At 51.5% G+C, this 26,423-nt stretch overlaps 3 protein-coding genes across 5 annotated transcripts; 2 read left to right on the top strand and 1 right to left on the bottom strand.

Moving 5' to 3' along the window:
• Positions 1-657: 657 nt before the first annotated feature.
• Positions 658-9,413, bottom strand: TRMT2B (tRNA methyltransferase 2 homolog B). 3 transcript variants are annotated; one of them, XM_082061749.1, is made up of 13 exons: positions 9,302-9,413; positions 8,513-8,766; positions 7,126-7,180; positions 6,508-6,627; positions 6,015-6,114; positions 4,927-4,997; positions 4,318-4,464; positions 4,114-4,208; positions 3,356-3,570; positions 3,125-3,226; positions 2,828-2,947; positions 1,735-1,834; positions 658-913 (listed from the first exon to the last, which is right to left on the bottom strand). In XM_082061749.1, exons 2-13 carry the CDS (start codon positions 8,689-8,691, stop codon positions 787-789), a joined length of 1,431 nt encoding a protein of 476 aa, XP_081917875.1. In that variant the 5' UTR covers positions 8,692-8,766; positions 9,302-9,413; the 3' UTR covers positions 658-786. The 3 variants fall into 3 exon arrangements, with proteins under 3 accessions (XP_081917875.1, XP_081917874.1, XP_081917876.1); XM_082061748.1 differs by lacking the exon at positions 7,126-7,180 and adding an exon at positions 7,222-7,359 and having other exon boundaries at positions 6,508-6,640; XM_082061750.1 differs by lacking the exons at positions 2,828-2,947; positions 7,126-7,180 and adding an exon at positions 7,222-7,359 and having other exon boundaries at positions 6,508-6,640.
• Positions 9,414-11,297: 1,884 nt separating this feature from the next.
• Positions 11,298-12,629, top strand: LOC309444187 (40-kDa huntingtin-associated protein-like). Its single transcript, XM_082061816.1, has one exon. The coding sequence runs from the start codon at positions 11,345-11,347 to the stop codon at positions 12,413-12,415; it is 1,071 nt and encodes a 356-aa protein (XP_081917942.1). The 5' UTR covers positions 11,298-11,344; the 3' UTR covers positions 12,416-12,629.
• A 1,312-nt stretch (positions 12,630-13,941) lies between these two features.
• Positions 13,942-26,083, top strand: DKC1 (dyskerin pseudouridine synthase 1). The gene is made up of 15 exons (XM_082061894.1): positions 13,942-14,025; positions 14,258-14,319; positions 15,037-15,123; positions 15,690-15,781; positions 16,311-16,495; positions 17,016-17,080; positions 17,652-17,778; positions 18,147-18,277; positions 19,232-19,375; positions 19,778-19,898; positions 21,165-21,283; positions 22,402-22,505; positions 22,940-23,006; positions 24,062-24,220; positions 24,717-26,083. The coding sequence occupies exons 1-15, from the start codon at positions 14,010-14,012 to the stop codon at positions 24,783-24,785; spliced, it is 1,548 nt and encodes a 515-aa protein (XP_081918020.1). The 5' UTR covers positions 13,942-14,009; the 3' UTR covers positions 24,786-26,083.
• The last annotated feature ends 340 nt before the right edge of the window (positions 26,084-26,423 follow it).

Here is a 26,423-nt window from a genome sequence, read left to right on the forward strand (position 1 = left end):
GTAACCTGCTATGGAGGGAGGGTGGTCAGAGGTCTCTTGTACGCAGGCTGCTTTCAGTTTCAGATGCTTTGACACTAATACCCAGCAAACAACATCTTGCTTAATATATTTGCCCCAGAAAAGTAAAAAAGATGTCTTGCCCCTGTGGCTCTCCTGGAACCTGATGCCCAGAAGGGACAGTGAGGCCACTGTGCAACCGTCCTCCATTGCAGATAAAACCTGTCCTGTATGTTCAGCTCTCCAGAGACTAGTAGAATGGTTTCCTGATCCTCTGTTATTTTCCAATTTAAAATCATTATCTCTTCCCCTCTAATTTGCAACAAATTTCCTTTTGGCAAAAGCATAGCCTGGCTAAACAGAAATCCATTCAGATTTCACAGCAAGAAGCCATGGTATAATTACACAAACCAGAACTGCTAGAAAACTGCATCCCTCACTATAACCTGAAAACATGAAGCTGTAACAGTGTGCAAAAATCTTACACTCGTGGGATAGTACCAGTACCATCAGGGTGAGGGTATTTTCCAGGCTGCTTTAACCAGCAGCCAAATAAAAGGTTTGTAGGGGAGTGAAGGGTGGTGAAATGCTATGGAGAACCTTTTCACCCCAGAAATCCAAGTGTTTCCTTACACAACAGCGTCATTAGGCAACCCTAAGTAAGATCAAAAGCAAAATTATTTATTTTTATACAAATTTCAATAAAATAAAATCCTAACTATATCAACCCCAGTCTTCAGGACAGTAGGATATGGTTTTCCAAGCTCTCAGAGCTGGTGTACTTGCTTGTCAGCGGGTAAACAGCAGCACCAGCTCGCAATGAACAGTATGAGGAAACATGTCAAAAGGTATAACCAACGTGGGGGTAAATGGCTCTCCTGACAGCTTCTTCTGTGGGTTAGGTGGGCAGCACAGCCTGTGGAAAGCAAAGAGAGCATCCTTTGGACCAGCAGCAGAAGCCTTCCCACCATTATCAGTAGCACAGTAACACAGAGGATGCACTAAGGCGGTATCAGGTGTTTGGTCAATATCCCTCAGAGTCTGCAGCTGGCACTGACTGAGATCTGGAACCATCACTACTGAATCCCAAACCAGCTCTGAAAACCCCATGGACAAGCTGAAGAGTCAGTGGCAGGTTTAAAGCTTCATTTCTCACAAGCCATGCCTGCTGAAAGACACTTAATATCCTTAGGAAATAATCCTCAGTTCTGCAGTACCTTCCTTGGTTACCTGCAGACAGATTTATCACCTTTAAATGGGCCTGCCCCAGATAAAGAAATAGCTATATGATTAACACTGAGCAGGTGACTAATCCCCTTGGCTTTGCTTCATTAGCTCAGGGCCAGCCTTCCTACAGTGAACCCAGTGGACTCTGTATCCCACCTCCAGACATGCTGTTTTGTTGGGGAGGGATGCACAATGCCATTGGAGCATCCTTGCATTATTTGCTGTTCCTTACTGATGCACTAAAGTATCCTGCTGGAACGTAAAACTCAAAAAGTACCCGTTACCTTAAGCGAGCAAGTGCAACTTGCAGGTAAACCCAAAGTAAGCAAGAACTTAAACCACTTCTGACCACACACTGACATGTCCTGGATCACACCTGCAGAACTCACCCAGTGAAATTCAGTCACAACAAAAACCTTCCTAAGCCAAGGTCAGATATTTACATCCTTCCCTGGACATAACAGGGTCTGTCACTAAGATCAGCGGAAAGGAAGAGAGGAAGGTGCTCACTCAAGAAAGTTCCTCATGGCTTCACCCTCTGGCTTGCAGGAGATGTAGAGCAGCCTTCGGATGGACTTGCAGTTTCGAATGGCTCGCACAACTCTGTAATCTGCAAAAACAGACATCATGCTTTCCCACTGACCCACCACCACGCACTCTCCAGAAGGAATTATTGCACAGCAAGCATCATAGAACTGCACTGAACTGTCTAAAATACAGGGAAAAAATAATATACACATTTTGCCATGTCCTGTGTCAGATGCAGGCTCTTAGAAGGCCAAGGACATGACCCATGCTGCTAACAGCTCAGCCAATTTAGCAGGGTAGAGCAGTGGGAGAAATCCCTCTGCTTCCCAGGGGGATGAAGGATGAGAGAAATATTGTTACGTAATTAAGCAGAGGCACATAAAATCTTTCACACACACTTGTGAGACATCTGGGTATCAGGACCAGTCTGGGACTTCGCAGTACACAGTGGAGTAAGCACAGTGGAGATCACTAAGGCATTTAGAGGGCTGGAGCACAGCATGCACAGGGAGAATGTGAGGTCTGCGGTTACTCAGCCTGGGGAAGAGAGGGTGAGCAGGGATCCATTTTCTATCTTCAGGCGCCTCAGGGGGATTACAGAGAAGATGGAGCTAGAATCTTCTCAGAGGGGCAGGAGAAGAGGATGAGAGGCAACAGATGCACTGCAGCAAGGGGAAATTCTGATTAAATATACTAGGGAAAAACATTTTCAGAAGAGGATATCCACCCTTGGACATATTCAAACCTCAGTTGGCCTTTATAGCCCTGTGCAATGCTATAAAACTCTGAAGTTGGCCTTGCTTTAATTGGGAGACCTCCAGAGGGTCCTTCTCTCCTAAATAATTCTGTGAGCCTATGAAAGATGGAAAAAAGATTAGAGCTGTCTGCTTTAAGCAGAAAGCATGATAAGGGCACTGAAAACAGCAGACTCTATGGGATTTTAGCTGCTGTCAGCAACAAGGTACGAAACTAGTGACAAAGCAAGCAGAGGGTTTGGAGCCAGTATAACAGGTCTCAGAGAACTTGTTCAAAATTCTCTGTTTTCAAGACGAAAATAAAGAGCATATTCTCTCACGGAGGCCAGCCCGAGATGGGTTCACCACAGCAACAAGGGGTTGTGGACCCTCCCACGATGACAGGAGTTCTGGTAACAGGGCCTCTGCTTTTCCTCCGTGAAACTCACAGTTGGAAATTCCTGTGAAGCAAAAAGCAACCACATGGACTGAGCAGTGCCAGTCTCCCCAGACATTAACGTATGCCCTTTGCTGCCTAGAGGTAACCTGTTAGGATCCCTCTGCTCACTTCTGCTCTTCTGCTCCCACTTTTTCAGCACTTAGTTTGAAACTTTCTGCCACAGCAAGTTTGAACTCACTGTTGAATGCTGCATTCCACCTGGCATCCTCGATTGCCTTTGCCACCACCTCAATACCGATAACCTTGAACACTCGGTGAGCCAGAGAGAGACCAATTGTGCCTGGAAACAAGGGATACAAAAAATACTCCACACATCCATGCTGAAGAAACAAGCCTTTAGATAGAGGGGATCACTTTGGGGACACAAAGCACCGGCCCTGGGAGCCAGGTTCACACAGCCACTGCTCACCTGTTCCACAGCAGATGTCAAGGAGGACGGTGTCCCCACCAGCCTGGCTCAGCTCCCCGACCACCTGGTACAGAACTTCTGCTCCACCCGTGTTTACTTGGAAAAAGGCATCTGGAGAGATGCGAAACTTCAGGCCGAGCACTTCTTCAAAGATGTGCGGTTCTCCGTGAAGGAGCTGGAAGGGGGACTGCTCATGGGAGCAGCGTGTCATGGTGCTAGCGGAGCACACAAAAAACAGCTCTTAGAAGGCCGCAGAGAGGCAGCTGACGTCCTTTTCCATTCCTGGGTGCTCATGGGCAGGGAAGGATGGTTTTTCCCCCACCAACTTTTATTTTATGTGAGCCTTTCAACGGGATCAAGGAATTTTTATTCTTTTTAAGGGATCTGTAATTTGCACAGCCTAGAACTCATTAAAAGGATCAAAATGACTTTGCAGAAGGCAGCAGTCCCAGGGTCTATTCCCCATTTTCGCTGCTAATGTGATTTACTGTCTTGGGAAAGACACTTTAGGTGTCTTTAGTTGCTTTAGTTTCCCAGGCTCATAACTCCCATGAAGTAGAGCCATAGTGTATTCAAGTACTTCAGGTCTGGAGAAACAAAAGATGTGGCCATCTTAAAACCATGTATGCAAGAGGCATCCAAATATCTGTCATTCTCTTCAAGTACTCCCTGAACGGGTAGAATTTGGATTTGATCAAAGACAGGGGGGAAAAGGAGCTGGCTTGGTTTCCACTCTTTCCCTCCATTAGGACATATACCTCTCTTGGAAATAAAGTGAAGTCAAGGCACAGACTCTTCCAGGTCCAGAGGTGAAGAACTCCTTAAGCAATGCTTTCTGCATAGTTAGTGCCTCCTGTCAAGAGTGAGAAAGGAAAACCTGGCTGTTTGGGTAATCTGATGAAACACCTCAGCCAGACACCTGATGTGCCTCTTGCCAGGGGCCCTGTCCCCCACATACTCACCTGGCCCAGCTCCTGGGGGTGGAAGGTGACGATAGCCATGGTGTGGCCACGGCTGGTGGTGCGCACCACGAGCTCCCGCCAGTGTCCGCCTTCGTGGAAGAGGATGCAGGAGTCCAGGGGGGAGCGACGGATGAAGTCCTCATAGCACTGAGCACAGGGGAAATGGCACTTGTAGGACAGTGGAGACAACTGCCCTGGTCTCAGCATAACTCTGTGCACCCCAAATGAGTGGTACTTCCACCAGCACCATCTGCTTTTTCTGTTTGATTTCAATATGCTGAGTGAAAGCTCTTTCCAAGTTCTTAGAAGACAAGACATTTTAATAATGTCAATTTGTGATTCTTATGTATTTCAACAGATTGGCAGGAATTCATTGTCACTTGATTAAATTCATTTATTAGGACAGTTTAGAAGGCTGCAACATTAATATGCAAGTTTAAAAAAATATTTATCCATCCACCAGAGCCAGGCCTGAAACTTTTCGGAACATGAAAATGGACTTGAAAACCCAGCATAACTAAAATTACAATGTTCTCCCAAATAAGAGTTATAGCAGTCTCTCTATCCTCTATTCGACAGTATAAGGACAGACATGACCTATTTATTTACCTGGGCTACTTGTTTATGTTTTGAGGGTATGTTCTCCATGTGGTTGGCTTTCACACAGACAATATTTCTTGCTGGAGAGAGACAGACAGATATTTACTTGTATTGTTTCAGGGCACGTAAACCTCTGTAGGAACTGACATGATAAACTTTCCTCTGAATTCTCCCATTGTACAAAAAAACAAACCAAAACAAAAACAAAACAAAAAAAAAAGGTATCTAAGTGCCCTACTAAATCCAGTGATTCTCTGGGTACCCACAGCCTGTAGGATCTGCCAGAATTCCCTTTGCCAGTGACAACTGTCACTAACTGCCATGAAGAGGTTGGAGCTCCAAGACATTAAAAAACGTCCTCTAGCAACTCCTGAAGGAGCCTCTGCACCGTTCTTAAACTAAGGGAGCCAGAACAGAGCAAACTGGTTTTCTAACTGGAGAATAATGGTGTGGACTTCCAGCAGCAAAGCAATTGAGGTTGCCTGGAAGACAGCATTCCCACATCAGTTTAAATGCTCAAGTTTGCTGTCAGAGGTCAAATGCATCCATGGAATTATTTTTTAGAATGAGAAAAGCACACAGTGAACACCCCAGCGCCTCTTGCTATGGATGTTGAGAAGCAAAACCTAGTATTGACGGCGTGAACAAGTTCACCATTGAGCAGTTTGCAAGGGGCATGCAGCTCACATTCGTTGCACAAAACCAAGCTGCCTCATGCACCCCAAACACTCCAACCTCACTCTGCTGCCTATGGACATGTGCACCCCTACATGCTCTCCCTGCTCAGCACAGGCTCCTGGAGCATGCCAAAAACATGCAAATAGCATAATTAAGAATAACTAAGCTAAATCCTGGAGGGGATGCTACCACAGCTGTCATCCTTACTGCTGTATTTAGCTAACTAGAGAAGCTGGTGTTTTTTAAGAAGCTAATGAACTGAGGTTTTAAAACTGCCGCCCTGCACTTGGCGGTGTTTCTGTTGGCAGTCCCCAGGATTCAGGCTTCTGACTGTCTGACTGTCTGACTGTCACAGCAGAGCCTTGCCCCAGCCCAGCTCACGCCAGCAGTTTCTACCCAGCAACTTGTTCTGTGCTGACCTCTGCCAGTTCCCACATACAACCCCACGGTTTTGGGGTTCCCATCTGGTCCTCGGTTCACAGAGAAAGTAGATTTGTTTCGGTAGCCAGTAATGATGGGCTGAGGGAGAAAAGAAGGAAAAATAAAACCTTGGATTAAAAGTAATGGAGAAAAGCCAAACCCAGCCTGGTTGTTCTGGTGGCAACACGGGAAGATACAGAAGAACATGCAAAACGTAGGAACAGAACTTGTGTGTGAGACCCCCAGGACTTTCCCTTGGGAAGAAGAAACGGCTCTCTGTGGCAGAGTGGTAACAGGTTTATCAGGGAAGGCTTGGGGACAAAAAAGGGCTCCTGAACACTGGGCTTGTCTCACTCTGCAGCAGTCACAGGCTGCAAAGCAGAAGCTAGCAAGGACTGCCACAGCTAGCAATCCCCACCAGGAGACTCTTCAAGAGTTGAGTGAGAGATTGTTAGTGGCTCAGAGGAGACAGCGTTCCCATGGGATACTCACCGAAGGGACGACAGGCTGGAGAGGACAGCAGAGTCCGTCAGGTTGCTGTACATCTACACCCAGCTCCTTAAGACGAGATGCCAGTGTCTGCAAAATCTTCCTCTGGCTTTCATATTTCACCTGCAGAATAGTCCTAAGCCAGAAACACTCTCACACAACCACACGATGGTGGGCAGCAATTCATCACCCACCTCTGGGAAGGCCAACAAGAGGAAATACTGCAAGTGGGATACAGACCCAGAGGAACCCTGCATTTCTCATCACTGCAGCCACTTGGAGCAATGGGAAGAGAGAGGAACCCTGTGTCTGTGGTCCCCAAGTGCTGGCCTGGAGTGCCTGGTCCAACCTGAAGCCCCAGTGAACCAGGTGACCCACACTGGACATGATCAGGACTGGGCAAGAGCCCATCCTCTGTGCTGCTGGTGATCATACCCACCATCTGCAGGGAACCCCCCAGTTCTATCCTTCACAATAACTGAAGAATTAAAGCAGCAGTAAATAGGGTCTGAAGAGTTTACAGCATTAAGTGACTAAGATGATAGGGGCTATTGCTCAAGGGGAATACGAGGAACAGTGGGGGCAATATGACAGAGAAAAGTCCAAGTAGACACATCTTACCTGCAGCTGCTCTTGATAGGGAAGTCTCCATAGTGGAGTCACCGCATTTGCTAACCTGGAAACCACAACATCATGGTAACAGCCAGAGCTACTCACCTTCTGATACTTATGGCATAACATCCCTGCCAGCTGCTTCCTGGGCAGGACCATTCTGGTAGAAGTTCTGCAGCAGGGCTGGCTGTGAACATACAAACTCCCTTTTCATGGCACCCTCCTGGTGTAGAATACTTGCGGCTGGAAGAGGGACCCAGGAACCACAATTACCAGCTCTCCAGAGGACAGCCTGAGCCTTTGGCAGAAGATTGAGCAGTGATGCCCAGGTGTCCTGGGTAACACAGTTGTCCTTCTGATACCCCTTTAGAGGACAGGAACAGCATTTCGCCTGCACAGGGACCCACAGAGGCCCTGCCGAGCCCTGGGTGAGATCTGAGTCCAGGCTGGTAAAACCAGGGGAATGAGTATTCAAATGTTACTGGGGTCAGAGCAGAAAAAAACCACAAAGTGCTGGTAGAGAAGGGGGGGAGGGTAGGCGGAAGAGATCATGTTGTAGCTTCAGCTGTACTCTGTTGCTTTCTGCCAGTGAATCAGAGGCTTTGGCCATCCCTTGCTGCTCTGAAGACAGCCTGAGTCCCATCTCCCCAGAGTCTTCCCCTAAAACAACAAGATGCTGCTCTCATCACTCGATGCATCCATTCTACATCATCTCCCTGCTCACATTTCCAGCCACTGCTACCTCTTTTTTTGCCAACGCTGTACAAGATTAAACCCACCACAGTGAAACACAGTTTTGTGTGTAGCAGGTAGGGAACTAGAGGCTGCCCACTCTTACTGACCCAGGCACCCATGCAGTGGCAGTTTAGAAATAAACCTCGGAACTTACTATTACTGTATCTGAGGCAGGGTGAGCAAGAACAAAACACATAAAAGTTGATTTTAAACAAAAAAATTTAAAAAGAGCAAGAGGTGAGATTGATATGATCCAAACTATCCTAACTATCCATCAACTACCGACTCATTGAACCCATGGAGGATCTCACCCCATAGCTGGATAAGCTCCTGTTATTGCTTGCTGGGATTTTTGGAGCTGCTTCCAAAGCACCCAGCACCAACTACTTTCAGGCACAGAACTGCAATCAAATGGACTATTACTTTTTACTTGCCAGTATGGCAACTGCTCTGCTCCCAATCCTTTCCCCTTAGACCTTTTCATTTGTCTTTTCCATTATTCCTGTCCCCACGCTGAGCTCCAGAGAAGCCAGCTGAGCCCTGGCTCTTCTATTCCTACTGGCGAGAGCTGTGTGGAGATGAAACGCCCAACCTGCTGCTCTAACCACTACAGGTGCCCAGTACTTTGGAAGAGTGCTTGGTCAGTTTGGAAGAGCCATACCTCTCCTCCCAGGATGAACCTGGCAGGCTGCAGCCCTTCCTGGGCTTTTTCTTCTCCTTCTGCTTGGCCGCTGTCTTCTCCGTCAGCAGGCTGTGGTCCCGACTAGGCAGGCTCCCCAGGAGAGCACTCAGAGGGCGAAGGTGCCGGCACGGTAGCCTCAATGCCCAGGACAGAGCCATGGTAGGAAGGAGAGGGGCTGCACCCCTGCGAGCAGCACAGCAAGCCCACCATCCGCCACCACGGCAGCTACACACCTGGAGGTGGGCCGAGAAAAACACCATATTCGTGGCCAGCTCCGCTCCAGAAAGTAAAACACTTACTTAAAAAAAAAACAAACAACAAACCAACCACCAAACACGGCGGGTCTGACCCAGCGGGTGCATTTTTGCGTTGCCAAGAGCTGCCAGATAGTGTGTGCAGCGCACCCAGAGCCCCGGACGGGTGCTGCGGGTGGGGACGGGCAGCCCCAAGCGGCACCAAGTTCGCACCGCCCGCTGCCTGCCCAGCGTGTCCCGGGCCCCCCGGAGCCCCCACCGCTTCGCCCACGAACACCTCGCTCCTCCCGGCCCATCGCCGCCCCGGGCGTTCGCCCCCCGGCGGCGGGACGCGGTGCGCTGAGCTGCGCTTCCGCCGCCCTGCGCGGTGCTTACGGCTCAGCAGCCTCCGGGCCGGAGAGTTCCCCGCCGGGTTGCCAAGCGGCCGAGCCTGCTGCCGGGGGGCCGGGGCCAGCTCCCCCCACAGGGATTTCTCGGTAGCGAGTCCCGCCGCGCCCCCGGGGCCCGTCCTCACCTCTCGGCGCAGTGCCCGGCACCCTGCGCTTCCCGGCTCCGGCAATGGGTCCGACCCGCTCCCCTCGCCGTGCCCGGCACACGCCAGCCCCGGTGCGGCGCGGGGCCGCCGCTCTTTGCGCATGCACAGCGGAACGGTGTCCCGGGAGCGCCTCTCCGCGGGAATCGCCGCAGGGGGTGCGGACAGGATACGAACCCACCCTACGCAACAGGGCAAGGGGGCTCCTGTTTATCCCCACCCGCGGCGGCAGCATCCGTGAATGTCACTGCAACTCGCCCCAAATGGTCTCTGCCCAGTTAGGCACCTGAAACAAAGAGGGTAGCGGCGGATGCAATCAGGCTCCCATCCGTTCTGTCCCAGGATTTAAGCGTCCTGAAGAATCCTGCATGACAGCGGTCCTGTAGCTCGCGGGATTGCAGGAGAAGGAAACTGCCCCGAGACAGTGTTCAGTTTGGGGCCCCTGTCACGGAGGGACCCCAAAGTTAGTTTTAGGCGGACAACAAGGTCCAAAACAGGCTTTTATTCAGTCCAGGAAAGTCCGGGAAAACAAACAATTAGAAACGGGGTTTATAAAATCAGTTAATACTCCGATAACATAAAATACGGATTCGGATATAAACTTGAGGAAATTATTGGGATACAGCAAATAAGGATAATGGAGATCCACAGTGTGCATACACGTGGCTCACCAAAAACAACGCCAGAGACGTCCCTGACTCCAGGAAAATACATGTGCTTATATTTAAGCATGGAATACACTCACTGGTCTAGTGAGGAAAACACCCGCCCAAGTGGCGAGGAATTATTTAATACACTCGCTTATCTGGCGAGGAAATATCTAAGTTATCACTCACCCACAGGCGAAGGTGAGGCAGTCTCATTTTTCTTTCGGGAGGTTACCTTAGACGGTGTCGCAGTCCTGGGAGGGCTCTCGGCGGCAGCATTTGGCCCGTGCTCCGGGAGGACCACACACAAAAGAGTAGCCTCGGCGGGCCCCCGTTTTATAGTTTTGTCAGATCTGGCTGTGGGCAGTCTAGAAGCTTCGTGGCTTCTCTGCACCCTCCTACTGTAGCTATGTGCACCTGTGCACCCCCCTACTGTGGCTGGTGCATCCCCTCCTCTCTCCTAATGACTCTGGCCTGGGTCTCACAATAAGAGCCATTAACTTGCCCCATTGCAGGAGAGGGGGGAGGTGTTGGGGAAGAGAGGGGGTGTGCACACATGCAGCTGCCACATCAGTTCTCAGCAGAGGGGGAGGTGGGGGGAGAGTGTACTGCCACAGCCCCTCATCAGAAGGATATTGAGGAACGAGAGAGAGTGCAGAGAAGACAACAAAGCTGGTGAGGGGCCTGGAGCACAAGTATGATAAGGAGTGGTTGAGGGAACTGGACCTGTTCAGCCTGGAGAACAGGAGGCTGAGGGGAGACCTTATCACTGTCTGCAACTACCTGACAGGAGGTTGTAGCACGGAGGGGGTTGGTCTCTTCTCCCAAGTAGCAAGTGATAGGACAAGAGGAAATGGCTTCAAGTTGTACTAGGGGAGGTTCGCATTGGATATTAGGAAAAAATTATTCCTGGAAAGGGTTGTCAGACATTGGAACAGGCTGCCCAGGGCAGCGGTGGAGTCACCATCCCTGGAGGGGTTTAAAAGGCATTTAGACAAGGTTCTGAGGAACATGGTTAGTGCCAGAGTTAGGTTACAGTTGGACTCCATGATCTTCAGGGTCTCTTCCAACCAAAGTGATTCTGCGATTCTATGATTCTGTGTGGGTGAACTCTTCTCCTTTGCACCCGGCTGCTGTTGGCTTCACCCGACAGCACCTGCTGCCCTGCGGCGGGGCCGGAACCTCCCAGCCGCGGGGGGGAGCTGCGCTGCCAAGAGCCGCCCCGTGTCTGGGGCGGGGCCCGCGCCGCAGAGCCACGCCCTCCAATGGGCGGGGCACCGCCGAGACCACGGATCTGTTTGCACTCTCCTCGTCCACGTGACCGCGGCGCAGGCGCCGATTGGCCGGCAGCGCGCAGGGCGGAGCGCAGCGCAGAGCGATGCTGGCGGCGGCGGGCGGCAGCTCCGGCCCCGGCGGGGCGGGCGGCTCCGGGCCGGGCCTCGACGGGGACTTCTTGTCGCGGTACCGGCTGGTGTCGGCCAAGCTGCGGCGGCGGTTCCTGCGGAAGCCGAACGTGGCGGAGGCGGCGGAGCAGTTCGCGGCGCTGGCGCGGGAGCTGCGCGCTCAGGAGAGCCTGCCCTACGCGGCCTGGTGCCAGCTGGCCGTGGCGCGCTGCGCCCAGAGCCTCTTCAACGGACCCGCCGAGGCGGCCGCCCTGGCCGAGGCGGCGCGGCTGTTCCTGCGGCAGGAGCGGGACCTGCGGCAGCGCCTGGGGCTGCGCGGAGGCTTCGGCGAGCACGTGGCCGCGGCGCAGAGCTGCGGCGCCTTCGCCGCCCGCCTGCACCTGGAGCGGGGGCAGCCGGCGGTGGCGGCCGGGCTGTGCCTGGAGCTGGCGGCGGCGCTGCGCGACACGGGCCAGCCCGCCCGCGCCGCCGCGCCCCTGCAGCGGGCAGCCGAGCTGCTGGCGGCGGCGCGGCTGCCGCTGGAGGCGCTGCGCTGCCTGGCCGAGCGCGCCTCCTGCCTGCTGCTGGGCCGCGACTACGCCGGGGCGCTGGCGGCGCTGACGCGGGCGCAGGCGCTGGCCGGGGCCGGGCTGGGCGGCGCTGGAGGCGCCGGGGCCGCGGCCGGCGGCGCCTTCTTGGACGTGCTGGCGCGGTGCGAGGTGTCGCGGGTGCTCCTGCTGCTCCTGCTGCAGCCGCCGCCCGCCAAGCTGCTGCCCGAGCACGCCCGGACGCTGGAGCAGTACTGCTGGGAGGCGGCGGAGGGCGGCGCGGGGCCGGGGCCCGGGGGCGGCCCCGGTGCGGGCGGCGGGCTGCCGCCAGCGGCGAGCTACCTGCCGGCCGAGCTGTTCCTGCTGCTGCAGTCTGCCGTGCTGGCCTGCCAGGAGAAGGACGCGGAGGCGCTGAAGGCGCTGCAGGCCGAGCTCTGGCCGCTGCTCAGCGCCGAGCAGAACCACCTGCTGCATCTGGTGCTGCAGGAGATGGTCAGCCCTGCCGGGCAGGGGCTCTGAGCGCCGCCGCCTGCACCGACGGGCCTCGCCGGGCGCCTGCGGGGCGGCAGGACCGGGCTGGGACTTGTTACCTGAAGCACTCTGTGTACCAGTGCACCTGTCAGCTCCTTATTTATTTTTACTACATATTCTGTGACAGGCAAGCAATAATTGATGAGCGAATGTGTTCAGCTACTCATTTATCTTGTGTCTTAGTAAACTACATTCAAAGTTGTCAAGCTTGAAAAATTCCTTTTGTTGTTGGCCCATCACGTGGCCAGCCTAACTAGCTGAACATTATTGGGTATGTGCCGGTGTGTATGGTCAGGCGAGGTGGTGTCATGGTAAAACACATGGAGGGATGACAGCAGTTGTTAACCAGATTGAGAAAACAGGGGCAGTTCCAGGAAAACATAGGGCAGTAAGGAGGATATTGTGAGTTCCTATCTCACATGGTGGAAGTTTTCTGAAGCAAAAGTCAAACGGGAGGTTGGAGAACAACCATGAGCATACTGCCCATTCCAAAGACTGCAAATTTATTATGTTCATGTGCCTCCTGTGACTGGATTTAAGTCCCTGCTGGGAATTGTGGACCAAACCTCATGATGGGTGGAAGCTTTCCCCACCAGCAAAGCTGATACTGCAGGAGTGGCCAAAGCACTTTTGCAGGAAATCATTCCCAGATACAGAATACCTGAAACCATAGAATCCAATAGGTGTTCTCATTTTTTAGCGTTAATATATTTACAAGTATAGCAAAACAGCAGCAACTACATATTCTATATCATCAGTCATCAGGACAGGTGGAAAAAATCAAAAGGATTCTCAAAAAGACAATTGCTCAAACTTGTAAGCAGGTAGGTTTGAAATGGCCTGAGGTTTGAAGAATAGTGCCATTGGACATTAGAAGCAGCCCTTGCCAACCTCGAGGGTTGTCACCAGCAGAAGTGTTTAGCAGATGTTTAGCTGTACTGGGACCATTGTCCCCGCTAGGAACAGATTCTTAGATGGAGAGGAATGAGTTACCAGATTTGTATTCAGGATACAAAAAAAAACATTGACAAGAAAATAGAGCACAAGCCAGATGGTTTCAGGCAGAACCAGCAGGACTGCGAGTATGTGACATCCAAGTATTGATAGAAGTCCACTCTGGCAAAACAAATTGGGCCGTGAATGGCAGGTCTGCTGTGTTACTAACTTTGCTGTAGGGGTTGCAAAAAAGCACAACTGGATTCACCGTTCTCATCGTAAACGACGGCCGAGCCCCCAGCGCGCTGCTGCCGGCGGCCGAGGAAGGAACGGCCGCTTGTAGCCGCCTGTTCCCCCCGCAGCTCCCGGCCCGGCGCTCCGGCCGCTCTCGGCGAAAGGAAGCGCGCCGGCTGGTCCCGCCCGGTGTCTGGGACGCGGGAGGGGGCGTGGCCTCCCGGTGGGCGTGGCCGATCTTGGGCGTGTCTCCAGGGGCGGGGCGGGCGGTGACCGCGGCCGCCGGTAGGGGGCAGCCGAGGCCCGCACCGCGCTGGGCGGGGAACACTCAGGCGCGGCGCGGGGCTTGTCGGGAAGGGGCGGTCCTTCCGGTCCCTGCGCGGCGGCGGCAGCAGCAGCACGCGGCGCGGCCATGGCGGACGGGGACGGTGCGAGCGGCGGAAACCGCGGGGAACGCGGCCCGGCCCGCCGGGCGCGGGGGGGACAGGCGGGGGGGGCTTGGGGAGCACCGGCGGGGAGGCGCCCGGCCGGCAGGGAGGCGCCCGCGCGGGGCTCGGGGCCGCCGTGGCGCCACGTGGGGCAGGGTCGGCGGCGGGCCCGGCCCGGCGGGGTGCGGCCGGTAGGGCCTCGGCGGGGATGCTTAGCGTGTCGCTCCCGCAGGTTCCTTTGTGAAGAAGCGGCGGAAGAAGGATAAGCGGGAGCTGCCCGATGAGGACGTAGCGGTGAGTGCGGGGCTGCCCGGGGCCGGGCTCGGGGCGCCCGTCATACCGTAAAATCGGTAAATTAATAACCTCTTAAAACCACGTTTTGGGGTTTTAAAAGGAGGATTTCTTTATTCGGTACCGGGGCCTGACACAGGGTGTCCCTCCTTGTGTCTGCCGCCGACCAGTTGGTCATACATGGTTTATATTGATAGAAAAATTACATATTCATTACTATTGTTGACAACCATTAACATATTCTACGCCTATTGTAACACAAGCTGAATGTTTAAACAATGCTAAACAATGTTTAAACATTCAGATGTTTCTCACTTACTTCTCAGTTATCTATTTTTAAAACAATACATAGTAAATCTGTGTCAATTTTAAGAATAAGGTAGAGCTACCAAGTGCAAAGATCCTGTGGTTACAATATCTGCTTATAGAAAGATTCTGTGGTTACAGGGTTGGTTAATCTTTAAAGGTTGCTACCTTAGTATTCTTCTGAACGATGAGTTCTATAATTCCTTAAAATACAGTCTAATAATTAGAAATGGTAGGACGGTCCGTTGGGCATGGGGGCAGGGCTGGGGGTGGCAGTGCCGGGGATGCGGCCGCTCCGTGCCCTGCTCCATGTGGGGCAGCAGAGCTGCCGTTTCATGGGCCGCATGGCAGCAGGCGGGAGCGCGGGCTGCTGGGTTCCCTCATCTCATCCCGTGTAACCTCATCCGCCCGCAGGACATCCAGCACACGGAGAAGTTTCTCATCAAGCCCGAGTCCCGGGTGGCCCAGTTGAACACGTCGCAGTGGCCCTTGCTGCTGAAGGTAGAGCTGTTACAGATACCCCGGGGGCCCAGCCCTGCTCCTCCTTCTCTCAGTGCAGGCCTGTGGAGGCTGCAGCTCCTTCTGTGTGTAACCCTGCTGCTAAGAAACCACATGTGTGACACTCAGAGCAGGGGCAAGGCCTTTGCATGCAGAAATCTTGTTATAAAGTTTGTCTGGCAATATCACTTGCATGCGTGCTTTCTGAGTTTTCCATCTCTTGTAAAGACCCCACCAGATTTTTCTTGAGCTATTAATTTTGGTCTGGCAGTGGTCTGTATAGAATTCTGAGTTGTTTGTGTTGAGTTTCTGAGGCACACTGGGTTTATTCTGCATTGTAAAGGTTGGTATTCTCCTGTTTTCCCATCTCATTCAGTGCATGGTTTCTGTTTTTCTCTTCCTGAATAAACATGGTGGTGGTTTTGTTGTCAGGTGGTTTTAATTTTGGAAGAGGCTCTTTCACTTAAATGTACAAATCGGATGTTTTGTAACTTGGAAGATGTATTGGGGCAAAGTAACACTGAAACCAGGGTGAGCTCAAGAACACATCTTTTGCTTGGCTTTTCTAGAACTTTGACAAGTTAAATGTGAGGACAGCACACTACACACCTCTTCCTTCTGGTGCTAATCCCCTGAAGAGAGAGATTTCTGACTATGTTAGGTGAGTGCAATAAGGGCCAGAATGGCTTATTTTTCTTTCACAGTTAATATCTTCAAGTTTCTGTTCTGGATTCCCCGCATACCTTCCTGCTTGACGCGGTGCCTTGCCGTTAACCAGTAAATGTCTAAATAAGACCTGTGGGTCACTTCCTTTAAAGTTTCTTTTGTTCTGGGGTTGTGACTGGTCTGTGGACAGACATGGAAATACTTGAGGATTTTTTGGGGTCTAATGGAGAGTCCTTTGGCCTGCTAAGCTTTGAGACTGCGTGGAGTTTGTTCATAGCATTTGGTTTAAGTGCAGAGAAGTGGTGAGCAGTCTGGAAAGAAAAGAATTCTTTGACTGTGGAATGTATCCCCTGCTGTGCACAGAGCAGCTCAACATGTGCTCTCTGAGAGCAGCTGTGAGGCTCAGCTTCATTTGCTGTATAGAAATACATTTCTTTGCAGCCCTAACAGATGTTAAAGTTTACGTGCTCTTGCTGGGTTTGCCCTGATGCTTAGCTCCTCCTCTCTGTTTTCCTGCTCTGTAGGTCTGGCTTTATTAACCTCGACAAGCCTTCCAATCCATCTTCCCACGAGGTGGTTGCATGGATCCGACGCATCCTCCGGGTAGAGAAGACAGGACACAGTGGCACTCTGGATCCAAAGGTGACCGGGTGCCTCATTGTGTGCATTGAGAGGGCGACACGACTGGTCAAATCTCAGCAGAGTGCAGGTACGTTTGTTGCCTGGGACCATTTACAGTCCGTCACTGCGAGTCACTGTGGAGTTCTTTAGGAGACAAAATGGAGATTTCCAGGCTTTGAAGGGACTACCCTTGGTCTTCAGTGCCTTGAGCTTACAGATTGCTTATCCTTCTCACTCTAAACCAATATCCTTCTCACTCTAAACCAGTGACAGCGCATCCATGCCCTCACAAGCGTTTTTTTTTAATTGCTTCTGTGGGGCTTGTGCTGTTTTAGGTCCATGAAACACTTCCGACAGACTGAATTTATTTAACTAACTAAACTTACAGCCTCAGCCTCCACCAGTCCAGTGAAATAAAACTTGGTTATCCTTCCAATAAAATAAATAGTAAGCTACATTTATTTGTTCAGCAGCTCCATAATAAATGTCGCTGTGGTGGTTGTGAAAATTTCCGGGCTCTGCGGGTGTGTGGCTGTGAAGCAGTGTGGACCTTGAGGTCAACATTAAATGCAAGTGGCCACTCCTGACTGCTCTTGTCGTTCTTTCAGGCAAAGAGTATGTGGGAATTGTTCGGCTGCACAATGCAATTGAAAGTGAGGCTCAGCTTGCCAGGGTAAGTCTGGGCATGTCTTAGCCACGCTGGCACTTTGCGTGCAAAGTGTTCAGCATCAGTGGGAGATGAGAGGGTAGGAGCAGAGCTCAGGTGCACTCTGTATGTGAAGTGATGACACAGTTTATCCATTCTCTGAGCGCAGTGGCACTGCCCTCCTGCAGCACCCCGATTCCTGTTCTAGGGTCTGGGTGTTGTGCAGCCTCCAGACACCCTGCAGTATCCCAGTGTCCTGCTGGGGGCTGCTGTGGTGTGTGTGGGGCTGCCTGCAGGAGGGAAGTGGTGCTGGCAGGGTTGGAGCCCCTCTCTGGGGGGCTCCGTCCTCGCTGAGATGAGGGATGATGTCTGATCACATAGTGCTACCTGATGAAAAAGCCCAGCTGTGCTCACTGGCAGCTGGTGTAGCATTTTGACCACATCACTGGTTCAGATCGGCTTTATTAAATATGACATCACAAATTATGATGAACCTTGTGATTTCTCACTCATGGAAGTGGTCGTAGTTTCTGAAGTCTCCAGGGTGCTCCTGCATTAGGCCACAGATGTGAGCTGTTATTTCTGCTTCTGCCCTCAGGCAATAGAAACTCTGACAGGCGCACTGTTTCAGCGACCACCCCTCATTGCTGCTGTCAAACGACAACTGAGAGTCAGAACCATCTATGAGAGCAAGCTGGTGGAGTATGATCCTGAGAGGAGATTAGGTAAAGCAGAGCTTTCCTGCCTTCATATTAAACTGACAAAATTTTCTGTGTAATGGGCAGATTCCTATTCTTGGCTGATGTCTTACGACATAAATCCTCGCCATCATCAAGCAGTAACTGCTTCATGCATTACGTTGGTGTGCTGAGAAGCAAATCAGATATATTTTTTGTGGTGCTGTATCCTTCACTGAAGAGCCAAATGATGTCAATTAGATGGCATTAGCACTCGGTGCAAAGATGACCTTCATCTATCACCCCAGGCTGATGGCTCTCTGAAGGGTTGGACATACAGCTTCTCTTGGAGGCAACTTCTAGATGTGGTTCATTTCTAGATATGTATTTAAATACTCTTCTTTCCTGCATTTCAGGTATCTTCTGGGTGAGCTGTGAAGCAGGCACATACATCCGAACACTCTGTGTTCACCTTGGTTTGCTGCTTGGTGTGGGGGGCCAGATGCAGGAGCTCCGCAGAGTGCGCTCAGGCATCCTGGGAGAGAAGGTAGTGGTAGCTCTAACTATAACCAGCAAATCTGAAATTGTCATAATTACAAGAGTTCCTTGGGGCTGCATTAGTTTTCCAGTGTCTGAAGATGTGGGAGCTCTTGCCATGAACAGTCTGTAACCAAAGTGTTGAGTTCAGTTCAGGGTGTTGTCCCTGTTCTGGTAATTAAGCTTTGGGACAGTGAGTGACTGGGAAGTGCGCCATGGTGACTGGAAGTTTATTTCATGCTACTTGTGTTTCTCAGTCTACAAAGCATGCACGTGCCATGAGTTCGGGCGTGTGAGCTGCTGCATAGCATTGTGACCGCTGGGTGTCAGGGCACAACGCAGGGAACATGCTTCATTGAAAAGAGCCTGGGAGATGTGGGCTTGTGTAACTTTGAACACCTGGACAGTCTGTCTTTTCATTTTGGTCATAGCTGAGTCCTGCTGCTTGTCCAAACTCCAGAACTAGTTAATTTCCTTGCAAAGCAGGAATATCAGAGTGCAAGTGCCTCCCCACCCATCTGTGCTCTTACCACAGCTGTAATCACTGGCAGTCATTTCTGAATTCCAGGTGTTAGGTGCTTACAACTGCTTCAGGAGTTTATTCCATGTCACAGATTGAAGAGCTGGTTAATACAGACTTCTCACTAATTTTTCTCAAGAAGTCCCAGGTGTTTGCTTTAACTTCAGTCCTATTTCACAGTTTCCTGTGGACGGACCTTATGTCCAGGTGCTGTGTGAGATTAGGAAGGTTGATATCTGTGGCAGCACAAGTCAGGCTGACCTCAAGCTGTTGTTGGAAAGTGTTCTTGCCTCTTTTAGGTTGCTGTTTTGATGCTTCCGAATTGGGCATCCATTTTCTCCATTCACTTCAGCGCACTATTTTTTATTGGACTTTAGCTGATTTCTCTTGTGTGTCTGGAATTAGTGGCTGGTAGGAGAGTTTAGAGGAGTTGTGTTTCTGCAGGACAACATGGTGACTATGCATGATGTACTGGATGCACAGTGGCAGTACGACAACAACAAGGATGACAGCTACCTGCGAAGAGTTATCCTGCCGTTGGAGAAACTGCTGACTTCACACAAGCGAATAGTCATGAAAGACAGCGCGGTGAGTTCTGGGATAGTGCCAGTTGACAGCCAGAGACTGCAAAGTGTCCTCCTAACTTGGACAGTTAATTTAATAAATGGGGAATCAGGATGGACATGGTGTCCAGCACTGTCCTGATTGTAAGCTGTGTAAGACCTAGTGGCAGAGAAGCTGATCTCCCTCATTTCAGGAGGATGCTGATGGTTTTGAGATCTGCCTCGCGTCTTGTTTGCTGTGATAGGTGCTGTGCTTTACTTATTTTTTCCAAAGTTCCCAAGTGTTTTAGTAGACCATAAGAAATAGATACATAGGAATGTTATTGCTGAAACAGTAATGGAAAGCTAAAATAATTATTACAGGTACTTGTTACCTTGTTTTTATTCCTTAAGAGTTTATAAGCCCTCCTGTTCCCTACACGTTCAGGTTAATGCCATTTGCTATGGAGCCAAGATCTTGCTGCCTGGTGTCCTGAGGTATGAAGATGGTATTGAGCTTAATCAGGAGATTGTTGTCATCACCACAAAAGGAGAAGCTATTTGCCTAGGTATGAAACTCCTAGTTCTTCTTATGCCCAGCTAACTGCAGAAATAACAGACTGTGTTCCAGTAAATGCACAACAGAGTCCCCACACACTGAAGGTTTAAATAGTGCTTCCTGATGGGGACAGTGGGTAGCGTGGCCCGAGGTGGCTGGTGTTGGGCAGGATGTTAAATAGCGGCCACATCAGTCCTTGGCAAGGTGTGAAGAGTTCCTCAGCCTGCTTTCAGCTGCGTGATGCTCAGGTGCACTCTGTGTGTGAGGTGATGACGCAGTTTATCCATTCTCTGAGTGCAGTGGCGCTGCCCTCCTGCAGCACCCCGATTCCTGTTCTAGGGTCTGGGTGTTGTGCAGCCTCCAGACACCCTGCAGTATCCCAGTGTCCTGCTGGGGGCTGCTGTGGTGTGTGTGGGGCTGCCTGCAGGAGGGAAGTGGTGCTGGCAGGGTTGGAGCCCCTCTCTGAGGGGCTTCGTCCTCATTGAGATGAGGGATGATGTCTGATCACATGCTGCTACCTGGCACATTGCGCTTTTCAGATCAGTGTAAAAGCACTTCAGCAACTACCATCTTCTGTCAAGTGACTCCAAAGGGTGCTTTGTTCTAACCAGGGTCTTCAAAGAAGCTGTGAAGATGGCATGTGCTGACATATTGTACAGATTGTCATGGTGCTCAAGTGATGCATGGCATCAAGCTCTGTCCAGACCTATGGGACTGAGTGGCCTTGAAGGTCTAACACAGTCAAGCTGTTCCACTCTGTTGTTAGTACAGCCTGCAGTCTGGTCATCTTGGGAACCTGGCAAGAAAAATTTTATTTATTGCTAGGATTAGCCTCTCTAGTTTGGCTGTGTAAGGTTTTGGGAGCTGATGAAGGAGCAGCACTGCTACTTTCTGTAGCAGCGTGGTTCCTTGAGCTGCCTGGAAGTGCTTCAGCTCCTGCTTGTGGAGTTCTTCTCCATCCAGTTGTGGCAATGGTGCTGCTCTGAGAAATGGTTGGTCTTACTGTGTTCACTGATCCAGAACTAGTCTTCTGGTGTAAGCCGGGGAGACCTGTGGTTAATCCATCACTGACGCACTTGCTGCCTTTGAGCAGGGCAGCACTCTCAGACATTAGTCCAGAACTTATCTCCAGTGAGGTTTCGGGGTGAAATGGCACTTGCGGGGGGTGTTGCTCCTCTTTGTGCTGACAGAAGAACAGGCTGAATGCAGCAGATTTCCTGCGTGGCTGTCACAGTTCTTCTGTTAAAGAGTTAATGAACTCTCTCTCCTTCTGCAGCTATTGCCTTGATGACCACAGCAGTCATTTCTACCTGTGACCATGGCATTGTGGCGAAGATCAAGAGAGTGATCATGGAGAGAGACACGTATCCCCGCAAATGGGGTCTCGGTCCCAAGGTGAGCGGTGTGGGGGTGCTGTCCATGGGAACCCAGCGGTTGGGATGTGGGACTCTGGGCCTCTTGGACAGACCTGTGCCTCTGTCTTCTCCAGGGCCTCACTGTAATTCCACTGTGGTTTTCTGAAGCCATGATGGTGGTGCTTCCCAGTGCTGGAGCTGTGCCAGCCCAGTGCTGGTGGGAGCAAGGCTTTCCCTGGAAGGCTTTCCCTTACAGCAGCTCTACCCGTGGCCCAGCTGGGGCTGCCACTGGTGGGCAAGCGTGGGCTCCAGGTCTGTATAGCACCAGCCCTCCCTCTGGTAACGAGCCAAATGATGTGAAGTGGTTGGCATTAGCACTCTGTGCAAAGATGACCTTCATCTATCACCCCATACTGATGGCTCTGCAAGGGCTGGGCAAGGAGCTGCTTTTCCTTCTGGTGCAACTGCAACAGTGCCAAAGTGCAAACTGTCTTGTGAGACACTGAATTGTCCTTGGAGGACAGGAGCAGTGTGAACACCCATTGTTGGGTTCCTCTCCTGTCTCAAGCATGTGATAGTTATGGAAATCAGCAGGTCAGCAGTAATAGATTAACTGCAGCCAGACTGGTGTTTCACTGTGGCAAGTGATGCAGCTCAGACTTGAAGCTCAGTGTCAAGTTGCTGTGGCTGATTCCATTCCTGTTGTTCAGGTGAAATGTAGGAAACTGGGGGGATGCATGCACATCTATCTTGCAGCAAATGTGAGGTAATGCAGGCCAGGTCAGGCATCTCAGAGTCTTTAGCAAAGCCCTGCGTTTGCAGCTGCAGTGGTTCACCTGAAATGTGGCAGGTAATTAAGCTGGAGAAACCCAATCAAAGATCTGAGTTTCTTGATGTGCAGAGTCATCTTACTCTGCTGCTGTTACTTTCCGCACAAATTAGCCCTTATTTACTGATGAAGATGCCTCTGTCTGAGACTTTTAGGCTGCTGTGCAGGGGATGTTTTGTGCGATTTGTTAGAAGGTCCTTGGAGAAACGTTAAATCAATAATGCTGTAGTTGTTGGCTTGGCTTCTTCCTGGATTACCTCCTGTTAGGCTGAGTGGCTGAAGCCCTGGCCCCTGGAGCTGCAGTCTGACTTGCTGCATGTTGTTTGCAGGCCAGTCAAAAGAAGATGATGATCCAGAAGGGTCTGTTGGACAAGCACGGAAAGCCCAATGAGAAGACACCAGATTCCTGGAAGGAGGATTATGTGGATTACAGGTGGGTACAGGGTGTGTTGCTCCCACATGGTGGACAGAGCGGAGCCCCATGCAGCAAGGGCAGGGCTGGGTGCTGCCCTTTCTGCTCGGATTATGTTAAGCCTGGCCCAAGGCTGTTGGCTGTCCAGACCCATGGGGTGCAATGGCATTTCTTGCAGTCCCAGGGAATGTGCTGCTGGTGGGCAGCGCTGGAGGCAAAGGCCCTGAGCAGACAGTTATCCCTTTCTAGCCTGTGCTTGTGGTTTTAGAGGGAGTCAGTCTGCTAAATTAAATGGGGGGGCCTTGCTGTTGCCCAGCCCAGCCGGCCCTGGCGCAGGCTGCAGGTCTTCCCCACACCAGTCTCCCCACCCAGCGCCTGTCTCAGGTTACGGAGCCGTTGCGAGGGGAACAGGGCTTTGTACTTGTCCTGCTCAGCCTGGGGATCTTCTCTTGCAGGGATGCTTCCAAGAAAGAGGCAGCTGCCGTTCCCCAAGCTGTTTCAGAGACGGAGCGGGCTCCAAAAGTGAGTATTAGTTCTTTCTGGCTGTAAGGTTGGTTGGCCCCTGGTGAAGAATGGATACACACCGGTTCCTTTAGGCAATTGTTATCAGGCGCTGGATTGTGTGCTGCTTTGGTTGGTTGTTTTACAAGGGAAGATGTTTCATATTCTGGGAGCCTGGTGCCTGGTGTGTGTTGTGGTTGCATGGCCCATGAGGTGGCTGGAGGGTGACCTGTTCAGGGCCTGACCACTGGGTGTTTGTCTCTATGATGATGTACTTTGTGTGCGAGTCCTGTTGCACAGTGGGAGAATGAGGAGCTCTGACCTGTGGTGTACCAGCTGCAGCATTCAAGGAAACACAGGCTGAGAGAGCTGGGGTCATTCAGCCTGGAGAAGAGAAGCTCCAGGGAGACCTTATTGTGGCCTTTCGGTACTTAAAAGGAGCCGATAAGAAAGATGGACACAGACTTTTAGCAGGGCCTGTTGCGATAGGACAAGGGGTGGTGGTTTTAAACTAAAGGAGGAGATATTCAGGCCAGACATGAGGACGAAATTGTTGCCCCTGAAGGTGCTGAGACCCTGGCCCAGGTTGCCCAGAGAGGTGGTGGATGCCCCATCCCTGGAGACATCCCAGGCCAGGCTGGACAGGGCTCTGAGCAACCTGAGCTGGTGAAGATGTCCCTGCTCATGGCAGAGGTTGGACTGGATGAGTTTTGAAGGAGACTACTGACTGTTGCAGAAATGTCCACGCAAGAGTTGTATTTGAAGTTCCCTAACTTGGGGCTTGTGCTGTGATGTAAGGATCTAAGTTGGGGCTTGTGCATGCCCTTGGCAAGGTGCAGCAGTGTTTCAAACTCTGGAGCATTGGGAGTACAGGAAACACTGAGAAAGACAGGGTGCAATTCTGGCAGAAGCAAGTCCTATACAGTGTATGCTTGAGTCTGTAGCTCACTCTCCCGTTCAAAGTATCGTTAGCCGTGAAGTTTGAATGATTTAGGCAAAATAGTTGCAGTGGGCTTACAAACATCACTAGAGCTCCTTTGGAAGATGGTGTGTCTGATAATGTGTTCCCTTATCAGAGGAAGCGAGAGTCAGAGAGTGAAAGTGAGGAGGCTGTGACCCCACCATCCCCTGCCACTCCACCACCAGAGGAGCTGAGCAAAAAGGAAAAGAAAAAGAAGAAGAAAGGAAAGAAGGCCAAAGAGGCAGCAGAGAGTGGAGGAGAGCAAATAGAAGTGGTATGTAAAGGGGCTCTGCCGTGGTACTGTCCACATGTGGGAGAGATTGCTGTTTCTCCCTAATACTTCAGGATAAACACACCAGCATCCTGCTGTGCACATCCTCCAAATGCCTGGCTCCCCACAGGCAGAGAAAGATGTCTGTACAGGTGCATTTGGAAACTGAACTGGTTCAGGGGGTGGGAGACAGGGCAGGTGAGGCTTGTTGGGGCGGCTGTGCGTGCAGTCGGGCAGGGATGGCGTGAGCAGCCACCTGTACCCCAGGGCAGTTGGTGGGTACATGTGGGTAACACCTCTGTGCTCTGGTGCCCTGCGACGGGCCCTGGTGGCAAGACGGTGCCTGGCATGGTGGTGGCGTTCGCTCGGTGTGGTGCTGAGGGAGGAGTGCGGTCATGGGGAGCCTGCGCGGCGTCTGTTCTGGGGCTGTTCCTCCTGAAATGAGCAGTGTGGTCTTCCTTTTTCTGATTCCTTCCTGACCCCTCCAACCTCTTCACAGACCAGTGAGACCAGCACCAAGAAGAAGAAGAAGAAGAAACAAAAGGAGGTAGAAGAGAGCTCGGAGTAAGCGACTGGATCCAAAGCAGGCGACCTCATCAGTAGGGAAGGAGGAGTCTGAGGCATTGAGAGAAAGAGGACTGGCTGCATGGCAGAGGAGCGAGCAAGTTCCAAGTTCCTTTTCTGCTGTGTGTATGAGTGAGCAGGTGTGTTTGCCCAGGACACACCTTGCTCAGGTACCCCTCCTCATCCTGTTTTAAGGGTTGCCAAAGGAGCGGAGTGTCTGACTGCCCCTGCATCGGATTCTTCTCAAAAGCAGAACACCATAATGCCAGTAGAAGTGGTGTATCTTCAGGGAAGCTGTAGCTCCTGGCTCTTACTTGGTGTTTCTGTTTTCACCTTGAGAGGGAGGAATAACATTTCTCCCCGCTCCTGTCCTGCCTCTTTCTTCCTTTTCTTCCAAGGTTGGAGCTGTTATCTGACAGTTGCAGAATGTGGTGGTGGTTGGAGGACTGGCTTTGTCACAGCCCATCTGAATGGGTTCAAGTGGGGACAGTCAAATTGGTTATTTGAAGGGTGCTGGTTTGTTTTAACCTGGCCATATGTTTGGCTTGACCCTCAGGTAGACAAGATCAAGTAGTCCACCCAGATATTCTTCAGTACTTTTTAAAAACTTATCATAAATGGATTAGAACGTTAAATTGCTGCTTTTTGCTTTTTAGTGTGGGGACCTGCTTGTTAGTTGTCAGCTGATCCCCAGCCCCAGTGACCTTGTCAGTGCGTACCTCTTGCTGGCTCTTTGCTTTTCTACCCAGTTGTTGGAATGGACCTGCAGCACTTTCACTTGCCTTCCCTGGTTTTGATATCTCATGTGCTCTGAAGGCTAGAAGCAGGGTTGCTGCTGGGTGGCAAAAGCGAATTGACCAGAAGGTGGCTGCCCTGTTTGCTTTTCTAAAGGGCTGTAGGGACTGGAGTCTTCAGGAGGAAAAGCTGGGCCAGACGCAGCTCTGCAAGGGTCACTGGGTGTGGGGAGAAAGACTTGACGTAATTTCCTTATCTGGGGTGGCCCACTGCGGGCAGGAGATCTCTCCTCTGTCACAGGGGTAGTGCTGAGCCAGGACTTCAGCTCTTTTCATTGGGGAAGGCTCCAGGCTGCTTTGTTCCGAGCTTCATCCCTGCATAGATTCTCTAACATTTGTCTTAGCCTCATGCATTGCTCATCGTAATCGTCTGACTTTTCTACCTTCCAATGCGAGAGATACACGCAGGCAGTGGGGCCAACTGCTGGTGGCTGTCAGAACCTGAGCAGAAAAAGAGTCCATTTTTATTTACTCTTTTTTACATAAAAATAAAAGCCCTATTTTTGAACGGGTGACTTTCTTGCTCATCCAGCTCCTCTAAGAGTTCAGTGGTCTGTTTGTGGGGAGGGGAGGCAGATTAACATGTGCGTGCTGCAGCCGAGCAGGAAATTGGCTGCCCCTTCTGCGCAGCCTTTGCTGCTCTCCTGAAGAAGCTGCTGCTGCAGAGAAGTTATGTTGACGTGGACCATTGCTAGAGGAGCCTTTGTTGCTGGTCAGGACTTTGTGGGTGATTGGGGCCACCTTCCACTCTCGTAAAACCCACAGGGTTGTGTGCCTGGAAGCTGGCTGTTCTATTTCCTCTGTGGGCTGCTGGAGAGGTCTGACGGTGGCCGGAGGGGCTGTTTGGT

The sequence above is a fragment of the Streptopelia decaocto genome (assembly GCF_964273445.1).
Source record: "Streptopelia decaocto genome assembly, chromosome: 10".
Classification (NCBI taxonomy): Eukaryota; Metazoa; Chordata; class Aves; order Columbiformes; family Columbidae; genus Streptopelia; species Streptopelia decaocto.

Excerpts from the sequence above, each read along its gene's own strand:
- LOC309444187 (XM_082061816.1), top strand. The coding sequence starts at position 11,345 with ATGCTGGCGGCGGCGGGCGGCAGCTCCGGCCCCGGCGGGGCGGGCGGC.
- DKC1 (XM_082061894.1), top strand. Across the intron at positions 15,124-15,689 it reads AGTGGCCCTTGCTGCTGAAG|AACTTTGACAAGTTAAATGT; the intron begins GTAGAGCTGTTA and ends TGGCTTTTCTAG. Across the intron at positions 17,779-18,146 it reads TGATCCTGAGAGGAGATTAG|GTATCTTCTGGGTGAGCTGT; the intron begins GTAAAGCAGAGC and ends CCTGCATTTCAG.
- TRMT2B (XM_082061748.1), bottom strand. The coding sequence starts at position 8,691 with ATGGCTCTGTCCTGGGCATTGAGGCTACCGTGCCGGCACCTTCGCCCT. Across the intron at positions 4,465-4,926 it reads AACATAAACAAGTAGCCCAG|TGCTATGAGGACTTCATCCG; the intron begins GTAAATAAATAG and ends CCCTGTGCTCAG. Across the intron at positions 914-1,734 it reads GCCATGAGGAACTTTCTTGA|GCTGTGCTGCCCACCTAACC; the intron begins GTGAGCACCTTC and ends TGCTTTCCACAG.